The sequence below is a fragment of the Pezoporus flaviventris genome, unplaced genomic scaffold (genome assembly GCF_033815535.1).
Source record: "Pezoporus flaviventris isolate CSIRO_AGI_PZ_B2104156 unplaced genomic scaffold, CSIRO_AGI_Pfla_v1 ptg000037l, whole genome shotgun sequence".
NCBI classification, from domain to species: domain Eukaryota; kingdom Metazoa; phylum Chordata; class Aves; order Psittaciformes; family Psittacidae; genus Pezoporus; species Pezoporus flaviventris.
In genome coordinates, this window is record NW_026892585.1 from 5265030 (window position 1) to 5289161 (window position 24132).

Sequence of the window (24132 nt, forward strand, 5' to 3'; positions counted from 1 at the left end):
ATACTACAGGATGCAATGCAGGATTTTATAGCCAGCCTAAACAGAATTCTGTTTACACACTGCAAAAATGCTTCCAAAAAATTCCCTTCACAGTACGTGACCTATGTTAGCACTTCACAGCATGATCTAGTTAGCATCTATCAGTTAGTATACAACGGAGGACCTTGTAACTAAGGAGCACAGCACTTCTTAGCTTTCTTCTCTTCAACTTCATCTCCTTTTTCTCCCCAGCTTTAAAAGCCAACAAAGATTACATGTTGCCATGGTCTGGCTTTATACACTCACCTTCTTTTTGAAGCCACACCTACAATAAATATTTGATGTGCGAGAACAAGGTCTACACTCTCCTTCATGGCAAAGGCTTTCACACGTGTGAATGAACTCTAGCAAAATGAAAATACAAAGATTAACAATTAATAACAAAAGAAAATCAATGACCTGGAACTTCACATCTGCCGTTAAGTATCACTGGTCAAAGACACCGAGCTTCTGTGCAGCTGGGTTTCCAAACAATTAATTACTTTGAGTTAAATGTGCATAAAATTTTGTTGTTATTGTCACCTTTTAAACCACAGAATCAGGATTAAATCCAGGAGTTTTAAGTCATTTTTTAATTCCTTTTCAGCTTGGAAGAATGACTTATTATGCACACTTTCACTTACTAGGTTGAAATTCAACTGAAAGCCAAGTCCTTGGACTGAGAGAACAGATCAAACTTTCAAAAAGAAGCTCTCATCTTGATAGCACTGGTCTCACTCCTTTCTGAAGCCTAATAAATCACAGTTAAATAGCCTGTGAAACTGAAGCTTCACACAGAGTTAAATACATTTGAGTTACCTAATGCACCCACTGAAGTGTCACATTGCTTCCACACATAACCTCCAACTTTCCAACGCCACTTTTTAGTCCTTAATGCTCCTACAGGAGCAGGAAATGAGTATTTACTGGAGGCATTTGAACAAAGTCATTTATCTCTACTAGTCTCCACATGTCTGTCAAAAGATCTAGGTGAGCTTTTAAAAGACATTAGCACATACTACTCTCTGGATATTGCTCAGCTTTATTCTTCTACTAATATAGGAAAGGTACAAAATTTAAAAGGCTAGCTAGTGTTAGTGCTTTCCAGACAAATGTATTTCCTGATCATTATGAACATCCAGACTGCAGGCTCTGAAGTGGCTTTTACCCTCAGTTTGATTAAAACCCAAAATTACTGATCAAATATCAAAGTCCAGTACCAAATGAAACAGTTAAGGACCACTTTTTTTTCTTCCTTTCTTTTTTAAATGATGAGGTAATTTGAATATTCGGAAGCAGAAAGTTCTCATTACCATAGCTACCACAAGGAAGAGGTTTGCCACACGTTTTTCCACATGAGGGGATAGGGTCCGTGCAGATTTTACGTTCAACGCATCCTAGTTCCAGTAACTTGCTGAGAGGAGTCTGACCGCAGGGACAGCGATACACTACTTGTGGAAGCCGCGGACAGAGTTGGCAAGGCTGAGGATGGCACACTTGTGTGCAATTGTGCCTCCCACAATTTAGTTTTCTGGGGAAAAGAAAGAAGAAAAGGCAGGTTATCTGAGGGTATCATGATCACACAGTGTGATAAAATAACCTTCTCTTTCCAAAAGCCTAAATTATAGTGACCTTACTTGCCACATATATTCTGGCACGAGAAATTCCCAAATCCATCAGAGAACTCTTCCTTCGTCCCACACAATACATCCTTAAAGTTGTTTCCACAGTAACACACTGAAAAAAGATGTTATTTCACAGAAAGTGAAAAAGAGAATATCAGTGACAGAACACCTCCAGCAGTACAGTGAATATAAAAAGGTCACCGTGAAAAATTAGTAGTCAGTTTTTAGAAAGATAATTAAGCTGGTATTCTTTAGATTTATCTCAGCAATAGAGGCTTCTCAGTCCTACAGAAGCAGGAATTCATGTTTTATTTGTTTTGATAAGGAGGTTAAAAACTAAAGGGGAAGTACTACCTGCATGAAAAAGCTTACTTATTAAAGCAGTATTCTTCTTCCATATACTGGTTAATCAAGTCTTCAGAATTTTAGTAAAAGATTAAGCAGGCTCATAGGACAATTCAGGTCAGAAGGGCTCTCGGGACCAGCTAGTCCAAGCCCTTGCTGAAAGCAGAGTCAGCAGCAAGATCAGAGCATATTACTCAGTGTTTTATTCAGCTAGGTCTTGAAAATCTCCAAGTTTCCAAGAGAAGAGTTTTTCCTTATAGCTCATTATAATGTTTCAACTTAAGTCTCCTTGTCTCTCACCCTCTCTCCATATAGAGCCTGTTTCTGTCTTCCTGATTAGCTCCTGTCGCCTACTGAAAAGCCATTATTCAGCCTTTGCAAGCTAACAAAGTCCAGTACCAGCAGCCTGTCCCAATAGGGCACATGCTCCAACAGCCTCATCATCTTTGGTGGATTCTTTCTAGTCATGCTTATACCCTTCTTTAAATACATATTGATGCTGACACATTAAGCATTTTCTAAATATTCTAGCAGTAGATTTGGGGTTTCTTAGGTAAGAATACAGCACCCGCTTCTTAGTACTGGTTAGTTTGGGGTTCTTCTTCCACACTCTTGTTTTCATAATATAAAGTAAACAAGGCATTCCAATACTTACCTTGTTGTACCGTTAATTGGCAAGGTGAACATTTTCCAGCATGGCACACTTGAGTACAGCTGTGCTTACCACAGTTTAAAGTATTTCCACATACATTAGAACAATGGATTTTTGTTGATTGGCCACAGCGAACTGAATGACTGCAGAGAAATGACACCATAATCTGTCAGCTACCTTAATACCTAGAGAACATTTATTAAAAAGGAAAATAACCTTTTGATTTTGCATTCTGGCTGGCCTCATACAATGGCTGTCAAAGTCACTATTTCAAACATGTATTTAAAGCATCTTAAATTCAGAGATGCTGTATCATACATTTTGGATGTTAATAAGGCACAGATAAAATGCTATTTAGAAGCAAGTTTAAATGTATTACAAAAAAATCAGCAATCTGGTGAAAGCAGCTGGCACCTGGGAAAAAAAAAAACAACAGAAAGCTGGCTGCATCTATTAAATTTCTAAACCAAGGATTAGTTAGAATAAAAGAATGGCGACCTTATTGCATAAAGTAAGTAATCATCAAATGGTTTGGGTTGGAAGGGACTTTCAAAGCTCATCCAGTCCAACCCCCCTGCAATGAGCAGGGACATCTTCAACCAGATCAGGTTGCCCAGAACCACATCCAGCCTGGCCCTGAATGTCTCCAGGGATGGTTCATCAACCACCTCTCTGGGCAACCTGTGCCAGGGTTTTACCACCCTCAGTGTACAGAATTTCACATCCAGCCTGAATCTCCCTCTTTTAGTTTAAAACCATCACCCCTTGTCTTGTCGCAAGAGGACCTGCTAACAAGTCCTCCCCATCTTTCTTAAAAGCCCTTTTTAAGTACCAAAAGGCCACAATAAGGTCTCCCTGGAGTCTTCTCTAGAACAAACAACCCCAACTCTCTAGTCTCTACAACCAAACCATTTTTCTACTGAAGACATAGTGCTCTTAAGTACATGTACTGCCACTGACATAGCTGTACCTCTGTTGAAGAGCTAAGGTCCCTTAACATTACATTCAAGCTTTCAGAAGTAAGTATAAAAGTCTGAAAACCTTTCTTTATAGAGCAAGAATGCTAACACCAAAATCAGGTTTGGTTAGATCTGGATGTGGAAACGAGGCCAGGCAAGCATTTTATTACACACCATCAGTCCTAGGTAACCAGAATAAGGACTCAGAAGACTCTGAGCTGAATACGAGATATCACAGGTAGTATGGGCAGCACAGTCTTGCTCTTGTCAATGACACACAACGAGTTCTGTAATATACTACAGAAGTCAGTGGTACAGCTTCCCAGAAAGGTACACATTAGTTTTGGAATTATTATTTCTGGAAAGGAATAGCTCAACATTACATTACATTCAGATAGAAAAGATGGGAACCTTTTCCAATTTCTTTCTGTGTCTTCTACAAAATAAAATAAACACTAGAATGGGATTTTAAAACCAAATCAACCCTGAGACTGCTTGGGCAATTCAGCTACACGTACCATAAACTGATGTTAACATGGATAACTTTCAACTATTTTTTCTTAAAAATACTAAAATTTGTTTCAGTTTTTAAATATATAAGTCTTCAAATTATTTTAGTGCACAAATAAAAGTCACAGCTCAGAATAAACTTTGTTCTGTAAACTTGTAAAAAACTGTAAGAAGGAAAAATCTTACTACATAAACTTTTATGAAACTATTCTTACATAAACTGGGTTTATAACAGAAGCATTCTCACCTTGTTTGTCCACATTCACATGTTTTTGTCACAAAGGCTGGGCACGAAGGGCAAGGTCCCGGATGGCACAGGCTTCAAAATAAGTCAAGAAAAAAGAAAGGGAAAATAAAATTGTAAAGTTAACGTCAGGTTGACTACAGTCCCAGAGAAACAACCCACTATGACCCAACACACAGTGCGCTGTCAGAATATACACTTCTGCAGGGTATGAAAGCATTATCAACAAAAGAAAAGAAACAACACTACATTATTACAGTTGCAATAATCTCACATGTCACTTATGTTGAAGGAAAACTTCAGTATTGCTACTGCTGTCAATTCATCAGTAACAGTGCTACTAACGCATTCCATAGTTTGCATTTCATCAGCAGAAATGCACCAACTCAACTGTGTTCATCACCAGTAACACTCAAAACAAGCATCACGTGTCCAAGCCATTAATACATTTCTTTCTTCAGTGATCTTAAATCGATTAGAAACAAAAACTTCTCTGTGAATTTCTTCTTTTTAGGTAATGGTTTTACCTTTGAACTCACCATTTCTAGCACCACCAGCAAGAGCTTTTGTTCCTCTTCCTGTAAGGTAACACATGTAACAAGTCTGCCTCAGTTTTCTTTCTCACCATCAAGCACATCGGAGTGTCATCAGTGCCAGTCCTTTACTTGATTATTAGATCTTACCTCCTACTTCAAAAAAACACTGGTCCCTATCTGCATACAAGACCTCTGCTGGGCACAGACAAGCCCAGGTTTGTGAACTTGTCTGCACTCTTCCTTACCCACCTCCTAGCTCTATTCCTTTGCAAATACAGCAGCTCTCATGTAGAGCAATTATTACCGGCCAGGACTGACCAGCTTAGATGTACTAGTCAAAAGAAAAACAAAATTAACAAAATCCCAAAACACACAACACCCCCCACCATAAGGCTACACAATTACATGGCAAACTAAATTCCCCAAGCACAATTGTTATGCCAGTACTGATTAGTTCATTAGTTACTATGCTTATATACAATACAATTGAGTCAAAAGCCCCTCTCCAGGTTTCCTGCAGCCCCTTTAGGCACTGGAGCTGTTCTAAGGTCTCCCCTTAAGGAGCCTTCCCTTCTCCAGGCTGAACCAGCCCAGCTCTCTCAGCCTAGCTCCAGAGCAGAGCTGCTCCAGCCCTCACAGCATCTCTGTAGCCTCCTCTGGACTCGCTCCAACAGTTCCATGTCCCTCTTACGTGGGTGCCCCAGAGCTGAACAGAGTACTCCAGGCACACAATACTTCAGTAGAGCAGAGGGGAGGAATCTAACATATTTTCATGTGTGGGAAAGAAGTTTTACAAGTACAGAAACATTCTTTCATTCAACAAGATGTTGAAATAGATTTGAAACAGAAAGCATTAAGTAAAAAGTTCGGAGTAAAGTTCTACTGAAGTTCTGAGTTTTAGTAAACCTTGGAAGGAGTTTAAGATGACAGTTATTTGTTGGAATGACTGAAGTTTTTGACTGTGTACCAAGAGCAGAAATAACTGCTTCTATTAAAAAAGCCTCAAAACAGAATTATGAATAGGCATCATGGACCAGCTTCCATACATGGAAAATTAAGCTGGATAGACTAGAAGCAACATGTAATTTATTTTTCTGACTAGCAAGCCTATTCATACACAGAAATAGCCTGACTAATGCTGTTAACCTTATCAATATACTAGTACCACATTACTAAAAAAAACACCTACAGGATTTGCACTTTCTTGCCTCTCTTCATCGAATTATGCTAATAAATGTCAGCAAAACCGATCTGAGTTATATATACTGATTAAGGTCTCCATGAGGGATTCTGGTTCAACCATCTGGTGGTCTCAACAAGTACATAAATACATAAAATACCTTCTTATCCTCACCAGTTTACAAGCCAAAGGAAAGAAAAAGAAACAAAGGACAGAAGTAAGCAGTCCTTCAGTTTAACCAAGTACCACTGGTCTTGGATTAAGATACAGATAAACAGTCACACAGGAGAAGCAGCACCTAAAAAGCCTGGACCACCGGCTACATGTTTAAATTTACCTCTATTCAGTATTACTTCTCTACTTTAATTAAGGTTTTTGAAACCAAGTCAGGCAGCTGGATTAGTCCCTAAAAGGATGGAAATGTTGCTACAACTATTATTGACCTCCTGTTCATTCTCATATGAACTCACCTTAGGAATACAAACACAAATAACCTCCATTTGTTCCAGGCTTCATCTGAGCTATAAACCAAATAGACCTCTAAGCATATCCAATAGGCAAAAAATATCCAACTATAGCCTTCAGAAAGAATCTCTAGATCATTTCAATATTCATATGATCAACATTTACTTACATGTTACAAAGATGTGGACAGTCCAAACCCTGTCTCTTTTTTCCACAAAGTTCCCCACAGCTATGTGGGATTTCATTTCTATTCCATTCAGGATTGTGCACCTTACCTAAACCATGTCAAAAAACAAAGACATATTTATTGCCTTGAATACAATATTGAATTGGTGAAAACATCACACCAAAAAGCTGTGTTTTCAATACCGGCAGTAGTCAACTTTGAAAAACATAATTATATAAGCTATGTAATTTTAATTCTTTTAGTACTTCTTCGTATATTCTGCAAGTTGCAAGTTAAGAAAATACAAATAAACACCACAGATGGTATTTATTCACCTGATTATCAGTTAAACTAGTTGAATACAAGGGAAAATCCTGAAAATTAGAAGATTCAGAAGAAAAAGGTGCTCGGAATTTCCCCATGGGACAAAGAAAAACCCATACTTAACCACACTGAACACACAGTATTTTCCATCAAATAGAAGATAGCTCTGCATAAGCAACTGGTGATATCCAAGCGCCATATTGTTAATGTAAACTTATCTGCAGAAGATGAAAATTTTATGTTCAAACATGGTAATATTAACTCCATGGACAATTTGAGTTTCCTACTGTAGATTTCCCAAAACTATGAAATAATCTTTAACCCTGGGCAAAAATTTCTTTCCTATTTAACACAATGACAACCTCTCCTAAAAGTGTAATTTTAATTTCAAATCAAAACATTCATTCTATCTGAATTTTTATCCCTGTATTCCTCAGATTTTACACATTTTCATACAGAATCTCCAGTCTTACCTGCATTGCACTGATTTTACCTGACTCAGACGTTTAGATAAGAGAACTTTAGACAAATTGTCACCTATTACAGCGTAAGTCTGTTTCTTTAGGACAAGTTCACTGACTCTCAGATCCTGTCTCAATTCCAGAACATTGTTTTGTAGAAAGTCATATATAACTTTCCCGTGACTCTCACTTAAGGAAGGAAAAGCTACACAGAATCACCACAAGTTTCAGAAGTGTAAATCTCAAACAAAAGGTATTTGCACATATGCAATCAAGTAACATAATGCATTTCTCCATCATATACTTAAGGCTTAGTGAATGTGGTACTTGCCTCATCTACCTCTTTTATTAAAGATGTATTCACATGAAGATCTGAAAATTGTGAATATTATTTCCTATTTAACTTGTATGTGTCCCTGATCAACATAAATGATAAAAACGCTAAAGCAATTTAAAGGTTAAGATAGTTGCATACTGGAATTGTGTAGTATTTTGGTGTATCTTGCCACGAAGAATGACAACACATGAATGTTATTTCAGGCTTTCTACAGAAGGCAAGCTTATAGGATAGCAGCCCAATTCTATCATTGTTCCATAAAAACTATTTTTACAGTGATATCAACATGTTTATCACTTCTGATTTAGTATTTCATTTTTAAGTGTTTTAAGCAGCGTACGCATGATTCTCTACACAGCCACCTTTCCATGCCAATACACTTTTAAACAAGGTTAATTTCAGGGATGTAGGCAAACAAGCAGCAATAGCAGAATTCCAACTAAAGAATCAAAATGACAAAACTGTTTATCTTTGCAAAAGCAAGAAACTCACCACAGAAACAAGTGTAAGTTTTAGGAACTTGCATGGAAGCATTCTGACAAGCTGGACATCTCCAACCGCTATTGCCATCTGCAGGTAAAAGAAATAAGGATAAATATTACTTGAAGTAAATAAAGGAGCTCATTTGCAAGCTTGGAGTAAGTGCTCTCACATTGTTTCTTACCACAGCTGCAACCAAACCAGAAGTTGTTAGAAAGCAGGTTAATAAAATGCATTTTATCTGTATTAAGAGATAGCACTACTTCATCTGACCAGGCTCCAACTTCATATAGAGGCAGTATAACAATTCCACTTTTTCTATTATCGCGTTATAAGACATTCTACTAGAATACAGAAAGCCTTTACCATATTTGAAGATGTGAGAACATGTTGAAGTGTGGGAAAGTGGTGAGAAAAATATAATTACCTACAGTCTTAAGCACCACCTGCATATTCCTTTTCATTATCCTCCAATATTACAAGCTTACATGTCTTGTCGAAGACCAATTCAGTATTGCTTCATGTCCGGAATAAACTGGCGCTATATAAATCCGAATGATCTACTTTAATTAATTAATTTCAAGGTGACAATACCTAGGTATTGACTAGGACATTATTCTTCAAGTTGGTATTTTATTAAATGGTAGTTTTCTTGTTTCTGCATTTCAGGAGGGGGTTGGTTAGCAGTAAAGGAAGAACTTCAGTGTAAGGAATATAATGTTCATGAAGATGTTTCCTAAATTCAGTACATATCTGGCTATGAAGAATACCAAGTATAAGATCACTACTGAACACAAAGGGGGAGAGATTTTTGTATCTGTACAGATAGATATAAAAATATCTATAAACTGATTAGCTCTTACTCTCTCAATCAGTGCTGGTAAATTAATAAGCTGTGATTTTGGAACTGTTCTTTGCTATTAAGAAATTTGATTGAGATTTATGATGTTCTCACATTATGAATGCAGCAAGAATTCCAAACAGTAAACCCTATGTGACACAACCACTGCACTGCAATGACAGGCACACCTACACCTGCTATCACCACGACTGGAGGCGTCCTGCATTAACCATCATAACATACACTGGTAATGATTTTCACAAACTGGTGTCCTGGTGTTCAGCAGTTTGTGATAATTTGCTCTGCCACTCTTGAAATGCAAATCTAAAGCACATCTGTTCTTTTCAGTTGGTGCCTATTCATACCCCTCCTCATCCTGGCTTCTATCACTGTGCCACCAAGAGTGGCAGAGAGCTATACAATTATGGGCTGAACAGCTGTATGACAGTGGCACAAGGAGTATGCTCCCATCTTTATGATCAAAACCAATCTGTATTTCCTGACCAAGATGTCTTTATTTATTTGACTGCTACAAATGAAAGCATCTCAGAGAGAAGTGTTAAAAGCTACAGGTAAAAAATGGCAGCAGGAAACTGAAAGGGGTATCTGCTGACAAAGCTTTCAGCATCTTACATGGTCACTCCCAAAGCTAGCATAGTAAACCCTAACAGATTCCCTATGGGATTACTTTGTAAAATATACTTCACTATTGAATTAACAACATTATTTCTTTCACTGTTATTCTATGTTACCCTTTTCAATGTAAGCCTATCCTAAAGCTTCAGGAGGCCAGAAGAAGGCCTCTTCTATCAACGTCTCTCCCAGAGCAGCATAACCAGAGCAAGAGTCCTTTACCAACAAAAGTTTCTCTCCTTGCAAAATAGGAACCTTTTACCAAGCAACACAGACTTTCAAGATATATTTTGTTCTTCTCAATCACTGATTATCCTTGGTTCCTCTAAGAAGGGCATGTGGATCCACCCACAAGGTGGGTGCACAGTTGCTTTCCTCTAGAAATAAGTTTTCTTTGTGGATTCAGATGCAATCACAGTAGGGTAGAATGACGGTGGGGTGACTCCTGACATCTACATTACAGTCCTGTAACCACTCCTCCCAAATCCTGATTACTGAAGAAAGTGGGGATGAGGATGACCCTACAGAATGATCATTCCACTCTCATGAATCTTCTCATTAATAGGATCCAAGTACGCAGACTTCCAACCAAAGACATCGAAAGGACAGTTATATTTACCTTTGGTACCATGCCCAGAACCCTGCCCCTTCCTGCATCCCTGTTGTCATAAAGGTACAGTGAACCACCTCCTCAGTTTCCAGCATCCTAAAGGATTAAAAGGCTCAAAAGAACCTTGAGTAGGAAGAGCTGGGAATTATATATATAGACTAGAGATCTTTATGTGCAGTTTCAAACAAGCAACCTTCCTCTTTACATGCTTGCCTAGATGAGTCACAGGTAATTACATAAGAAAGGATCCAGACACATCTGCTAGAATAAAGCGAATGCTAGAAGGCTGCATTTCCAAAGGCAGCAGTATGGCAGGAATTTTCCACATATATACAATGCTAGGTACATAAGAAGAATTTCAAACAAGATTTCAATCACTTTCAACTGTGTAGACTATGCTTGAATCAACACTGGTAGTTTCATCCTACCATTTCTAAGACGGTCTTAAGCAGTTCTCCAAACAGATAATCTGCATGAAAATAAATTACTGCTTTGACTTCTCAGCTAGACAAAATCAAAAGCTTTTGTCCCAGTAACAGAAAAGTGATATTTGTGTAAAATCCAAGGCACACAGAATGGCTTCAGCCCTTAAGTAGCATGGCTTAAGGAAAAAAAGGGGAAAAAGAAAAAAAGAGGCAAGTAGATTCATATTCTGACCACTGAAGCTCAGAATCCATTTTAGAGACAAATACTGGTACAGACCACTGTCTAATCTGGAAGTGGACAGCAAGGGGAGCAGAGGAAGCAGAATAGAAAGAGTTGTTGTAACTCATATATCTCCAATCCTTCCAGCCAAAATGCAAATACAAGTAAAACCATCCACAAAGAAGGAAGTAGATGGCTGTAAGGGGTATATTGTCCCATCGATGTAAGTACGCAACTCAAACACCACTGAAGCATCAGATTTTAAAAGAAAGGTGGCAACAGACAACAGTTTTCCCTTTATAAACACAACAAAGATGTGTGCAGTGCAAGTGTTTTTGTCAGATTGACCTTAGCTGTGCAATATTTAAAGGTCACATTCCTTCAAGACATAATTCAAAATGTTAGTAGAAAATGCTTGCTAAGGAGAAAGTGATGTTCTTCCTTATAGGAAAGGATTTTTCCACATGATGGCAAGGTCATGCCTAGCAGACCCCTTCCTTCTCCTGACCTGGACATCTTTTAACACACAATGAAAACCCACTCTCTACTTCTTAGTGCTGCTGATAGTCTACACTGTGGAAATATCAAACATTGGATGTCAATCACAAGTCTAATATAAGAAGAGCCAAGAATACAGAAATACCCTATGACTCCCCACAGATAATCAAGAGTTTCTTTGACCTGGCTTGGCCAAACTAGTTTTTCAAATGACCAAGACAATAGAAGACAAATAAGTCTCTGAGGGAAGATACCTTCAGTAAAACACATCTGAAAGATACCCCGAGAAGAGAGATACTGCAGGGTGCAAGAAGTCTTTGTTATAATGGGATAATTCTTTGCTTCTTCCCACCCAAGTATGCCCGAACAGACACATGAAGATTGGTAAATGCTAAGCAAGCAGGGTCCAGAAAAAAAATTAACTCTACTTCAAGATGAACATTACAATCTTCAGTGCGTTCACATAAAACAACTGAACACAGCGGGAAGGCTGCAATTCAGCTTTAACTTACACCAAAGCATTCACAGGGCAGAATGTAGTGGTATCAGATATTCAAAAAGTGGTCTAATACAAAGAATCTGAAACAGTTTAAGCTAATGACAAAGGCAGAAGCTTTCTGTCTTCTCTGAATTTCATTTCACTGCATGGCACCAGTGACGGATTTCAGTAGTGCTTTATTTGAGAAGAGAACCAAGAGTAAAAGCAGGCAACTGATGCCTGGAGTACTGCTTCTGTTTGACTGCTCAGCCAAGAACAGATGAGCAAAGATGAGACACTTCTTGGCATGCAAAAACACAGCCACAAAGCTTTGCATCTCGATGCACTGGTTTCATTGAGTGATCTTTTACTTATGCTTCCAAACCTGAAAATTAGTTTTAGCTATAACACTAGAAAGAATCAAAACAGTTATGAAGATAATACAGAGCACCTAAAGAATCATGGAAGAAGAACCAAGTAATTAAAATTTCCTTTGTTTACAGCTTACTTGTTACCACAGACAGTACTTACAAGTAGTTTTCCAACATAAGAAACACAAATTTTGCTATTATATGTATTTGAGAGAGGAAGTGTGTGCAAGAGAATACCAACCTTCAGCTTGTGAAGCTGGTGATCGTGCCCATTTCTTAATGCAGTTCAGGTGAAACACATGGTAGCAATTCTGACAGCTCCACACTGGGGCTACTATTCGGACCACCTCACAGCATACCATGCACTCATACTTCTCTGTGGTCAGCTGTTCAATCAATGACCCTGCAAAGAAAACACTTATACATGAAACATCAGCTAGCTGAGAAACAAAATACAAGTGAAATTCATTTCATTTAAACTATAACAGGGTTTCTTTTTCCTGTATGGCTATAAGCAAGATACTAGTTTACTCCGCGAAGATTCCGGTCTGAAACCCGATAAGCATTTTTCTAGTTTTAGAACAGGAAAAGCAAGTACGAGATTCCCACAAAAGTGGCAAGAGTAATCCCTGTTGAGGAATAACAATCATTCCAATCTTCCAAATTTGTTAATGGTTTTAAGCTTGGCAGAAGTTTGGGATTTTACTCATCACTTTTTATGGGAAATTTATCTTCGCCTAAAGTTTAAACTCAAAAGCTTAAAGCTCTTAACTATGGAAGATTCAGCCAAAATTAAATTCCCATCCTTGAGTATTCCTGAGAGATCACACAACAAATATTAACAGTGAAGTACTTGGATTACAAAAATAAGTCCCTCATAAACTGACTGCTTTAGAAGTGGAATTACTGGGAAAGAATAGTCAAAGTACAGGGCCTTTGAGCCATATGAAAGAACACGAAAAAGTACTCTGAAAACAAAGCAAGTACTCCACACATGAAAGACAAAAGAGTCTGACAACAGAGTTAGATGTGCAACTGTAACAAAGGCACCACACAGTCTGGCAGAACTGAAGTTGACTCTCCAATCAAGGTAAGGCAATCAGATACACCTTTTAAATACTATTTGATCTATGCCTGCAGAATTTTAAAGATCTTAAGTGTGAAGTGTAAAAACGTACCATTTTTACACAGTGCCAACACAAAGGAAGTTAGAACTCATAATGAAGGACAAAAAAATATGGAAATAACAGAAGAAAAATTACTATCAATTCAAAACATGTTCATAACACACATGACTGAAAGCAAGCCCAAAGCACAAAGAAAGCACCCCTATCTAAACCAGACTCCATTTCTCCAGAAGACTAAAGCTATCTTGTCAGTATTCAGAAAGAACAGCTGTCCCACAAAGACTCAGACTCAGTCCCCTGAAAACAGTGGCAGATATGTTTGCAAAACAGCTCCCAACTAAAGCATACAAAGACATACTGCCATTTTAGAGGAAGTTCCTTCAGTGCCCTGCAAAAGACTGCTACTTCTCTTCCCACTTACTGCATTTGACCTTTTCCATGTCATAATAATAATGATGGGAGAAAGACTGAGATATTTTTATGATTCAAGTAGAACCCAGGAGCACGAAAGTTACTGTATTTGCATTAGAAAGGCTCAAGGAGAACCTTGATCCTTGAGCTTCTTTCTCCTAAAGGAACAAAGTTACTACCTGAAGCAACATTACACTTCCTGATTATGCTACTACTTTCTCAGCTCTGAAAATGAAGAGACACTGAGAAGCACAATCTTCAGAAGATTCAATACCACAGTTCAGACAGGAACTAGTCTACCTGTCTCTACCATTCTGGGCAGTACAGATAAGGCTGAGATTTCTGGGTGGTTCAACTGGAAAAGGACAAAAAAAAAAAAAACAGACCAGTTTCCAGACACTTTCTCTTACTATCTTTTGATACGTTGCAAAAAAAAAAGAACAAAAAACAAACCAGTTAGGAGGAGAACACAGTTCTTCTATCTGTCATTCTACTTTTACCCAAAACATGAGAAAACTGTTCTGCAAATATCAGTTTTAGGATTGTCCCTCTCAAGTCCCCTTGTTCAGTAGGCTCAGAATTTGACTCCCCGGCTCCCCCAACATACATGTTTTAACATGGTGCCTGACCACTCCACCAACTGCAGTTTGGTAGTGAAACAAAACAAAAACCAAACCAAACCACCTTTAAACAAAATCTGTTCCTCCCTAGTAAACATAACAGAACATCTCACCACTCAGAAACCAAACATTTACATGTAATTCTACCCTCAGATACTGACCTAATGTGAAATAAGCCTCTTTAGCTGGTCAAATGTGAAGGCAGTTCAAATTATTCATGATCATATCTTTAATACAGAAGTACAGGACAGTCTAGAAAGCTTACCTGTATGAGTTTCTTTGTTTTTTGGTACATCACTTTGCTTTTTCCAGTACTGGGTCCAGCTGAAATGAAGTGCAGGTGCTTGATCCCCCTTTAGAAGGAACTTTCTTCCATTACATCTGACAGAATCAGACAACTGATGCCTGATATCACTCGTCAAGGTTTCATCATTTCTGTGAACAGACAGTTCTTTCTTCCTTTCATTTTTATCTTTTGGAGTATATGCAAGAGAAGACTTCTTACTTACTTTTGTATTTTTACTACGGTGAGAATCATGTCTTTTCTGACACTCTTTTTCTGCAGGGGGTTTATTCCACACAGGCTTCCTAGGATATCTTTTGTTTGCGTAATTGTAGCCTTTCTGCTCATCCACACCACCAACAGGGGCATCACAGAATGCTTTTCCAACAGATGATTCTGAAGAGTCAGACTGAGTCAAATCCAAGGATGGAACATTTTCAAACAGCTCTACTTTCTGTTTAGAGCTCACTCTCTTTTCCCGGTCATGTACTTGCTTTGCCTTCTCCCTGAAACCTCTTCCAGATACATGCATCAGGTGTGTTTTCTTTGGCTTTGCTCCCCTGCTATCAGCACTCGGTACTTCCCTGTCACTCTCTGAGGAGACAAAGTCATTGTATCCTCTAGCAGGTGCTCTTCTCCCTGGTACCACTGCAGCATCTGAAACTCCCGGACCTGCAGCAGCATCAGCAGTACTTGGCTTTATCTTACTTCTAGTACATGCGCTGTCATTTCTTGATCTGTGCCATCTCTGGCTTTGCAAGTTGCGGTTCTTCAGACTTTTACTATTACCAAAATACCGGTGAAAGTCTTCAGGATTCCCATACTGACTTTCTGGACTACAAATGCCATGATGCTTTGCAGAAGAGCTTTCATACTCTGTACCTCTTTCAGAAGACAGACTAGGAAATGGTAAATTACTTCTATTCAGATTACTGCTGGAATCTTTTCTATCTTTGTTGGCCCAGTTTATATCTGTAGGTTGCCTTTCTCCTGGAATGGAATTAGCAGCATCAGGATTGAAATTCAAAGCACCTAAAAAGTGAAAAAATAAAGATGTGTAAAAGACTATTACATGTGAAACACTACAAGGGCCTATAGTGACAGGACAAGGGGGAATGGCTTTAAGATGACAGAGGGGAGACTGAGATTAGACATTAGGAAGTTCTTCCCTGTGAGGGTGCTGAGGCGCTGGCACAGGGTGCCCAGAGAAGCTGTGGCTGTGCCATCCCTGGAAGTGCTCAAGGCCAGGTTGGACCGGGCTTGGAGCAACCTGGTCTAGTGTGAGGTGTCCCTGCCCGTGGCAGGGGATTGGAACTGGAGGAGCTTTAAGGCCCCTTCCAAGCCAAACCAGTCTATGATTCTATGATTTCTTTGCAGCAAAACTACTATACCTGCAAAGGCCCAGAAGAGAAATCAATCCCACACTTGACAGAACAACTGCAAACAAGTTTACAGAAACTAGAGTCAAATCGTACAGTGCTTTCTGGACATGACCTTCTCTTCTCTTGCTGTCTTTACAGAATGACACAGAGTTAATATAAGAGCATAAAAACATACGATACGGGAAAACATTTGAAGCAGCATTAAAATAATAGGCACTCTCTACCTATTATTTTACCTTTTCAATAACGAAGGGAAGAACAAACCAGGACATTCCAAAACATTAACATATTTTTTCAGTGAATTTCACTTACTTTCAAATGAAAGTTTTTTTAAACCTCTAGGAACAGTCACAACTACTATGACGGATTTGGAGGCCAAAGAAAAAACTATAACATACAACTCTGTGGAAGTGAGCCTTTAAGTTTTCTAAGAGTTAGGAACTTAAAATTACATTTAAGCATGTTCTTAACCACATAACCTAATTCATACTTTTTAAAGAGAGACTCAGTTGAAATCATTCTGGGGTTTGGTCTCTGCAAAGACAATATATATAACTATTTTTATTTCATATACTAATAGATAATAGTATTATAATATAGTATGTGTTATTAATGTGACAGTGTACTAGTACATTTTATGCTATATGCAATTCTATATTACCACACTAGATATAAAGAGCAAACGCTAAAGTGTGTGTTTGCGTTTTTTTAAGCTGTAACACTAACCTGATTTTGAGACAGCAGAATGAGAACATCAGACAGAGGCCTTTCAGAACTGCTTGGGATTGAGTTAAGAATCAACCTTAACGCAAAGAGAAGGGAAATGGAGAGGGAGGTGCTGAGCTCTTCTCCCTGGTGTTCAGTGCCAGGGTGCACGGGGATGGCTCAAAGCTGCATCCATCAGGAGAGGTTCAGACTTGACAGAAGGAAACATTCCTTTACCAGGAGGGTGGTCAATGCCCCAAGCCTGTCAGTGTCTAAGAAGCATCTGGACAATGCCCTTAATAATATGCTTTAACTTTTTGTCAGGAAGTTGGACTCGATCACTGCAGGTCCTTTCCAGCTCAGCTATTCTATCATAAGGAGTGTAGACCCTAGTACGTACAAAATACTAGGCTTATACATCTGAAAACCTGGACTGCAAGCAGCTTCCCTGGAAGCAATCTATTTTTCTCGTGTTAGCACATGTATTCTGCGTAAAGAACTCAAAATATAAAGTTGTCCTTTTTACTTCTCAGAACTACACTTTCAGTTTTTCCAATGTTTCGCTAGTTTCTTTCCTATCACTAATGAAGAACACTATAATGTAAGCAACAGTCATTCAGTATAGATTACTTAACACAGTCTCACATATTTTGATTTGAAGACAGGTTGCCATCCCGTAATTACATACCAACTAAATTAGAAGCAATCCATTTCATTTGCTGGTTTAAGAATTCTTTCAGATACCCTAAAATTTAAAGTTTAAAATTTCATTTTTAATTTAAAATTTAAAGATAGATACAAGGGAAACCAACTGGCTTCTTAATGTTTCATAAAAACATGTTTTGCAAATATCACACAGCTTGCCTCTGAAAAGTACATTCTGTTATTAAAGACCAAGGTTTCTTTGGTTATGAAACGTGGTATGTAAAAATGTATGCATGAATTACAAACAAATTGCTGCAAAGGGCTTTCAAATGAATGCAGGAAATAAGTTTGAGGAAGTTTCTCTTGTAGATCAGTAACACTATCTGATACTGACATAAAAATTTGCTGGACATGGCTTTAAAATGCTGGGCTTCTAAAATACAAATTAACTTCTGCACGTGGCCTCCAAGAAGCATAATCAGGACTTGAAATACAGCCGTGGAAGAGATATTTTTGAAAGCCCTTTCCAAGTAATCTCTTAAGTTTGAAGAAACAGATGGGAAATCGGGATTCAGCTATTTAAAAGCACCTCCAAAATATGAATAATTCATTAGGACTTTTTATATCACCCATGAATAGGATTCCTGTTCTTACTGTCAGCTTTTACATTATGAAAAAAAAAAAACCAAAGTGGTAAATTCTACTAAGACTTAATTTCTGTCTGCCAAGACAAGTAACTGCAAAATACACATACAAGTGTAATAATCAGTAGCTAACACTGGCTCAAATTTCCTCTGACATGTTTACATGTACATACACAAAAATCCCAAAAGGGAACCTCCAAAGCAAGATTCCAGCCTGTCTATACAATAAACAAAGAAAATCTCAGTACCTTTAGAAACAACCTCTGCATTGCAGATTTTAATATCCTTAAGAGCTCAAATGTGAATTAAAACCAAACATATGAAACTTACATGGTTTCAAGTCTGTTCTGCCACAACATTGCATATTACACCCCCTCGGCATTAACTATGGAGAGAGACAAAATGCCTTGGCAAGCTTAGGTAGTCTGTGTGAACTGTCCTTCAGAAAAAACATTTGATAAGCCCACTTTTAAAAATACAAAGCAAATTAGTAAGTACACATCTCATTTTAATCACTACAAGCTCTGCTTCAAAACCAGCTTATTTTATGGACTAGTAAAGCCAGACTTAACTTAGGTACTTTTTTTATGAACACATCAATAATGCCATTTGAAGGTGCCACTAACAGCCACTATGTTTAAGTGACATTTCTTAGCACAGTTTCAGCAAGCTACATTCAATTACATTTTGAAAAGCCTTTAAACAATGTACTTTAATTAGGCCGAGACTGTATAAAGTTTGTAATTAAGAAAGACAAAAAGAAATTATATTGAAGAAGTCCAGCCAGGCCGAAGGAGGCAATCCTGCCCCTCTGCTCTCATGAGACCCCACTTGCAGCACTGCGTGTAGTGTTGGTACCCTCAATTTAAGAAGGACATGGAGCTGTTGGAGCAAACCCAGAAGAGGCCACAAGGATGCTCAAGGGCTGGAGTACCTCCTATATGCAGTCAGCCTAAGAACACTGGGGCTGTTCAGCCTGGAAAAGAGAAGCTGTGTGGAGACCTCAGAGCAGCTTCCAGTGTCTAAAAGGAGCTACAAGGATGCTGGAGAGGGACTCTTCATCAGGGACTGCAATGATAGGACAAGTGGCGATGGGTTCAAACTGAAACAGGGGAAGATCAGGTTGGATATAAGGAAGAAGTTCTTTACTGTGAGGGTGCTGAGGCACTGTCACAGACTGCCCAGGAAAGTGGTAAATGCTCCATCCCCGGCAGTGTTCAAGGCCAGGCCGAACAGGGCCTGGGGCAACCTGGTCTAGTGGAAGGTGTCCCTGCCCATGGCAGGGGGTTGGAACTGGATGATCTTAAGGTCCCTTCCAACCCTAACTTATACTAAAGGGTACAACAGTCCACTTGGTAGCCCCTTAGGTGTCAGAGGCAGTACTTCCATATTCTTAAATGAATTCAGCTCTATCTCCTAGACAGAAGAAATAAATAACCACCGATTATTGGACAAGCATTTATTTCTTAATTGACCATTTCTTAGTGAGACAGCCATAAAATCAAACAAACATAGTTGAGTACTGTGTGCAGTTTTGGGCTCCACAATAAAAGGATATAAAAATATTACAATGCATCCCAAAAGGGTTTAAAAAGATGGTGAAAGGACTAGAAGACACGACTCCAGAGGAACAGCTAAGAATACTAGCTTTGTTCAGCATGGGGAAGACTGAGGGGTGACCTGACTGCTGTCTACAGCTTCCTTATGAGGAAGAATGAACAGGGAGGTTGGATTATAGTCCACCAAGGACCCTAAATTCTCTATCTGCAGATCTGCTTCCCAGCCAGTTACCCCCTGGGTATACTGGTGCACAGTGCTATGTTTTGGGGTTTTTATGCTACTGTCCAAATTCAGCGCATCCAGATTTTGAAGAGAACATGAAGTTTTAGCTAACCCATTTCAAGATGATACAAGAGAAATATACAAGTAAGGAAAAAACTACAACTTTGCTATATGTAATTTCATCATCCTAGGAGAAGCATCTACTACAGAATGGATTTTGCATAAGGAGAACAAACATATTACAAGTTTTCACTTTCCTGTTCACCTTTACAGTGGGGTACTCAATGCTTCATAGCAACTCCCTGATACCTTCAGTTTAGGCACATTATACCATGTCTAATGACTCAGCTGTCATCATGCAGGCAAACCCCAAAACTACATTCAGCAGCACTTACAGAAACTGATGGGACAAAAGAAAATACTCATTCTCATTAATAGCTATTACCTGAGGTGGGGCCTACAAGGATGCCAGAGAAGGACTCTTCATCAGGGACTATAGCACTAGGACAAGGGGTGATGGGTTCAAAGTTCAGGTTAGATATAAGGAAGAAGTTCTTCCCTGTGAGGTTGGTGAGGCGGTAGCACAGGTTGCCCAAGGAAGTTGTGAATGCTCCATCCCGGGCAGCATTCAAGGCCAGGCTGGACAAAGCCTTGGGCAACATGGTCTAGTGTGAGACATCCCTGCCCATGGGGACGATCTTAAGGTCCTTTCCAACCCAAACCTGCCTGGGATTCTATGATTAAATACAAATGCCACCTGTCCCTTCTAGATGCATAGGGCTAGAAACTAGAAAGGTGTAGCAATGTGAATAACTAGTTTAGCATTGCCCTATTTCTTATATTCTTCCCCTTTGTCTCTTATACTCATTACTCTATTCTCAACAATCAGTCACCACTGGCAAAATATCCCAGACAGGCTGCACATCTGCCATGACCTAAAACTGTCACTCCTCAACCCCAACTGCTCCCCAGATCTACCCTGAGAACAGAAATACCTTTCATATTTAAGCTCACAGTCATATGCTCAGTCTGCCCATGGAGTTGCAGAGGAAAAGTCAGTTCCCATCTTAATGTTGTACAAGCAAAATTTGAAGCTTACATATGAGATGGCTCCTCATAACATAGTATGGATTACAATAACAAGTAATGAGCTCCAGGACAATATGACAATATCTGCGTGAGCTTAAGTACTGTAAAGCAAATGGTAGAAATGGTGTATCATCCAGGCTGATCATCGTCAGCAAAGCTATTTTTAGCTCAGTACACCTATGTAAGACCCTTTATTCCAATACATATACGCTGTATAAACATTTCAGGACCAGAGTCGACTTGCAGCCTCACAGCACAGCAGACAGACAAGCAGACATTTGCCTGCATCAGCTTCCTGCAGCAGCTTCTCTTAACTGAAACTATCACTCTCTACTCTCTGAACCATGTCCCAGGCCATTCCACTTCCCACAAGGCAGCTGTCAAGCAGAGAGAAGAGGCAGAGGATGCTATTTAAGATATAGGCTAATCATAACATTATCTGAATTAACATCAGGGTGCTGCAAAAGTAGAGATTCATATTTTCTTCATCCCAGCCATAAAAGACAAGGATTCTTCCAGGCAGAAACCTAATGACTCTAGAAACAGTGAAATGAGTTAGCTCCTCAGGTGATCCCAAAGTGACACTGATTACCTGAGAGGTCTACCCAGACTACAAGAAAATTAAGAGATGTGCTGAAAATATGAAATATTATAAAGGACTCTGGGCAACCATGTTATTTCTAGTTACAAGCTCAAGTCACAGTTACATAATGGTTCTTCTATCATTAAATACCCATAGTACATGATAACTCATTAAATGCAAGGCTGGAATAAAGATCTTGAAAAGCTAATCCCTCTCCTCCTCAACAACAGCCACACACGGTAAAGCAAAAATTAACCTGGACCTGCATCATAAAAGCCAGCAGGTAAAAGAATAAATGAAAAAAATAAAATCCTTCTTGCACTTGTGATGTTCAACCCCAATCCAGGTTGGGTTCCTAAACTGCTCTCTACCCGTGAGCCCCTGCCTACATCACAGACTGGTCTGGGTTGGAAGGGACCTTTAAGACCATCTAAGCTTCAATCACAGAATCCCAGACTAGTTTGGGTTGGAAAGGACCTTAAGATCATCCAGTTCCAACCCCTGGCCATAGGCAGGGACACCTTCCACTAGAGCAGGTTGCTCCAAGCCCCCACGGCCAGGGATGGGGCAGCCACAGCTTCTCTGGGCACCCTGTGCCAGCGTCTCAGAACCCTTTCGGGGAAGAATTCCTTCCTTACACCTAACCTGAATCTCCCTCTATCAGCTTAAAGCTTAACCTGCCCACTGCGGCCAGGTGAGGTGGCACCTGCCTCAGCAGCCACCTCCTGCCTGCCCAGACCCCCGGCCCCGCCGCCATCCCCTTGCAGCCCGCAGGCTGGGACACGTCAGGCTGCGTGTGGGCTCCGCGGATGCGGGTGGGCACAGCGCGGTGAACTTTTCCAGACGCCAACCGCCTCGCTGGGTTCGTTCGTCACACACCGAAGCTCGCACGTCCCTCCTCAGGCAAAGTTTCCCCCTCGCCGCCAAGACCGGCCCAGACATTCTGGCTGCGGCGGGCCAAGGGGAGGGGGCGGCGGCAACAGGTGGTGGTGGTGGTGGTGGTGGTGGTGTCGGTGCCGCAGCCCTGCAGCCCCACGACACAGCAGCGCTCGCTCGACCGGCACGGCGCTACCTTCTCCCCGACAGACTGCGGGGCGATGAGCCGCTCCTCCCCTCCGCAACCATCCTGCCCGCTCCTCCGAGCACAGCGGCCACACTTACCTGCGCCTGGCCGCGCCTCCGCCATGCCAGCGCAACCCCCTCCCCAAGGGCCGGCTTCCTGCCTGCCGCGCATGCGCGCCGCCAGCTCACTCCCCCCCCAACACTGCCCGCCCCCCTTGGGGAGCGGTGTTACGCGCGCGCAGGCGCAGGAGGGCTCTGAGCGGGCGGGAAGGCGGGAGTGCGCTGAGGGGCTGCGGAGGGCGGGAAAGGCAGCGGCGGGACGGGAGTGATGCTGTGTGCTGGCAGTCATAGGGACGTGGTGTGGTGTGGTGTGGTGTGTGCTGGAAAGGACTCAGAGCTCATCCAGTTCCAACTCCTGCCACGGGCAGGGACACCTTCCACTAGAGCAGGTTGCGCCAAGCCCCTGTGTCCAACCTGGCCTTGAACACTGCCAGGGATGGGGCAGTCACAGCTTCTCTGGGCACCCTGTGCCAGCGCCTCAGCACCCTCACAGGGAAAAGCTAAATCTAAACTTCCCCTGTTTCAGTTTGAACCCATCACCCCTTGTCTTATCACTACAGTCCTGGAGGAAGAGTCCCTTTCCAGCATCCTTGTATAGAATCACAGAATCAACCAGGCTGGAAAAGCCCTTTAAACTCATCCAGTCCAACTGTTCCCAGCACTCCAAGGCCACCACTAACCCATGGCACTGAGGCCTCGTCTCCACGCTGTGTGAACACTTGCAGGGATGGTGACTGCAGCCCTGCCCTGGGCAGCCTGGTCCAATGCGTGAGCACCCTCTGGGGAAGGAATTGTTCCTCAGCTCCATCTAAACCTGCCCTGGTGCAGCTTGAGGCCGTTTCCTCTTGTCCTGTCCCTTGTTCCTTGGGAGCAGAGACCGACCCCACCTCACTACAACCTCCTGTCAGGCAGTTGTAGGGAGTGATCAGGTCCCCCCTGAGCCTTCTCTTCTCCACACTGAACCCCCCAGGTCCCTCAGCCCTTCCCCATCACACTTGTGCTCCAGGCCCTGCACCAGTTCCGTTGCCCTTCTCTGGCCCCGCTCCAGCACCTCAATGTCTCTCTTGTAGTGTACCCCCTTCAAACACTGGAAGCTGCTCTGAGGTCTCCATGCAGCTTCTCTTCTCCAGGCTGAACAGCCCAAATGTTCTCAGCCTGTCTCCATACAGGAGGTGCTCCAGCCCCTGATCATCCTTGTGGCCTCCTCTGGACTTGGTCCAACAGCTCCATGTCCTTATGTAGAGGACACCAGAGCTGCACACAGTGCTGCAAGTGGGGTCTCACGAGAGCAGAGCAGAGGGGCAGGATCACCTCCCTCGACCTGCCGCTCATGCTGCTTTTGATGCAGCCCAGCACACGGC

The 24132-nt window shown here is 40.9% G+C and overlaps 1 protein-coding gene across 3 annotated transcripts in view; it reads right to left on the bottom strand.

Moving 5' to 3' along the window:
- Positions 1 to 22950, bottom strand: part of NFX1 (nuclear transcription factor, X-box binding 1) — a 51231-nt gene extending 28281 nt beyond the window's left edge. For 2 of the 3 annotated variants that reach the window (XM_061464575.1, XM_061464576.1), the window contains exons 1-10: positions 22811 to 22950; positions 14802 to 15851; positions 12620 to 12781; positions 8315 to 8392; positions 6704 to 6809; positions 4357 to 4428; positions 2644 to 2783; positions 1656 to 1755; positions 1332 to 1549; positions 286 to 383 (exon numbers count right to left, since the gene is read on the bottom strand). In XM_061464575.1, coding sequence (XP_061320559.1) covers positions 286 to 383; positions 1332 to 1549; positions 1656 to 1755; positions 2644 to 2783; positions 4357 to 4428; positions 6704 to 6809; positions 8315 to 8392; positions 12620 to 12781; positions 14802 to 15851; positions 22811 to 22883 — 2097 coding nt within the window. In that variant the 5' untranslated portion in view covers positions 22884 to 22950. The remainder of the gene's footprint in view (positions 1 to 285; positions 384 to 1331; positions 1550 to 1655; positions 1756 to 2643; positions 2784 to 4356; positions 4429 to 6703; positions 6810 to 8314; positions 8393 to 12619; positions 12782 to 14801; positions 15852 to 22810) is intronic. The other variant, XM_061464574.1, reaches the window with a different exon arrangement.
- Between the last annotated feature and the right edge of the window lie 1182 nt (positions 22951 to 24132).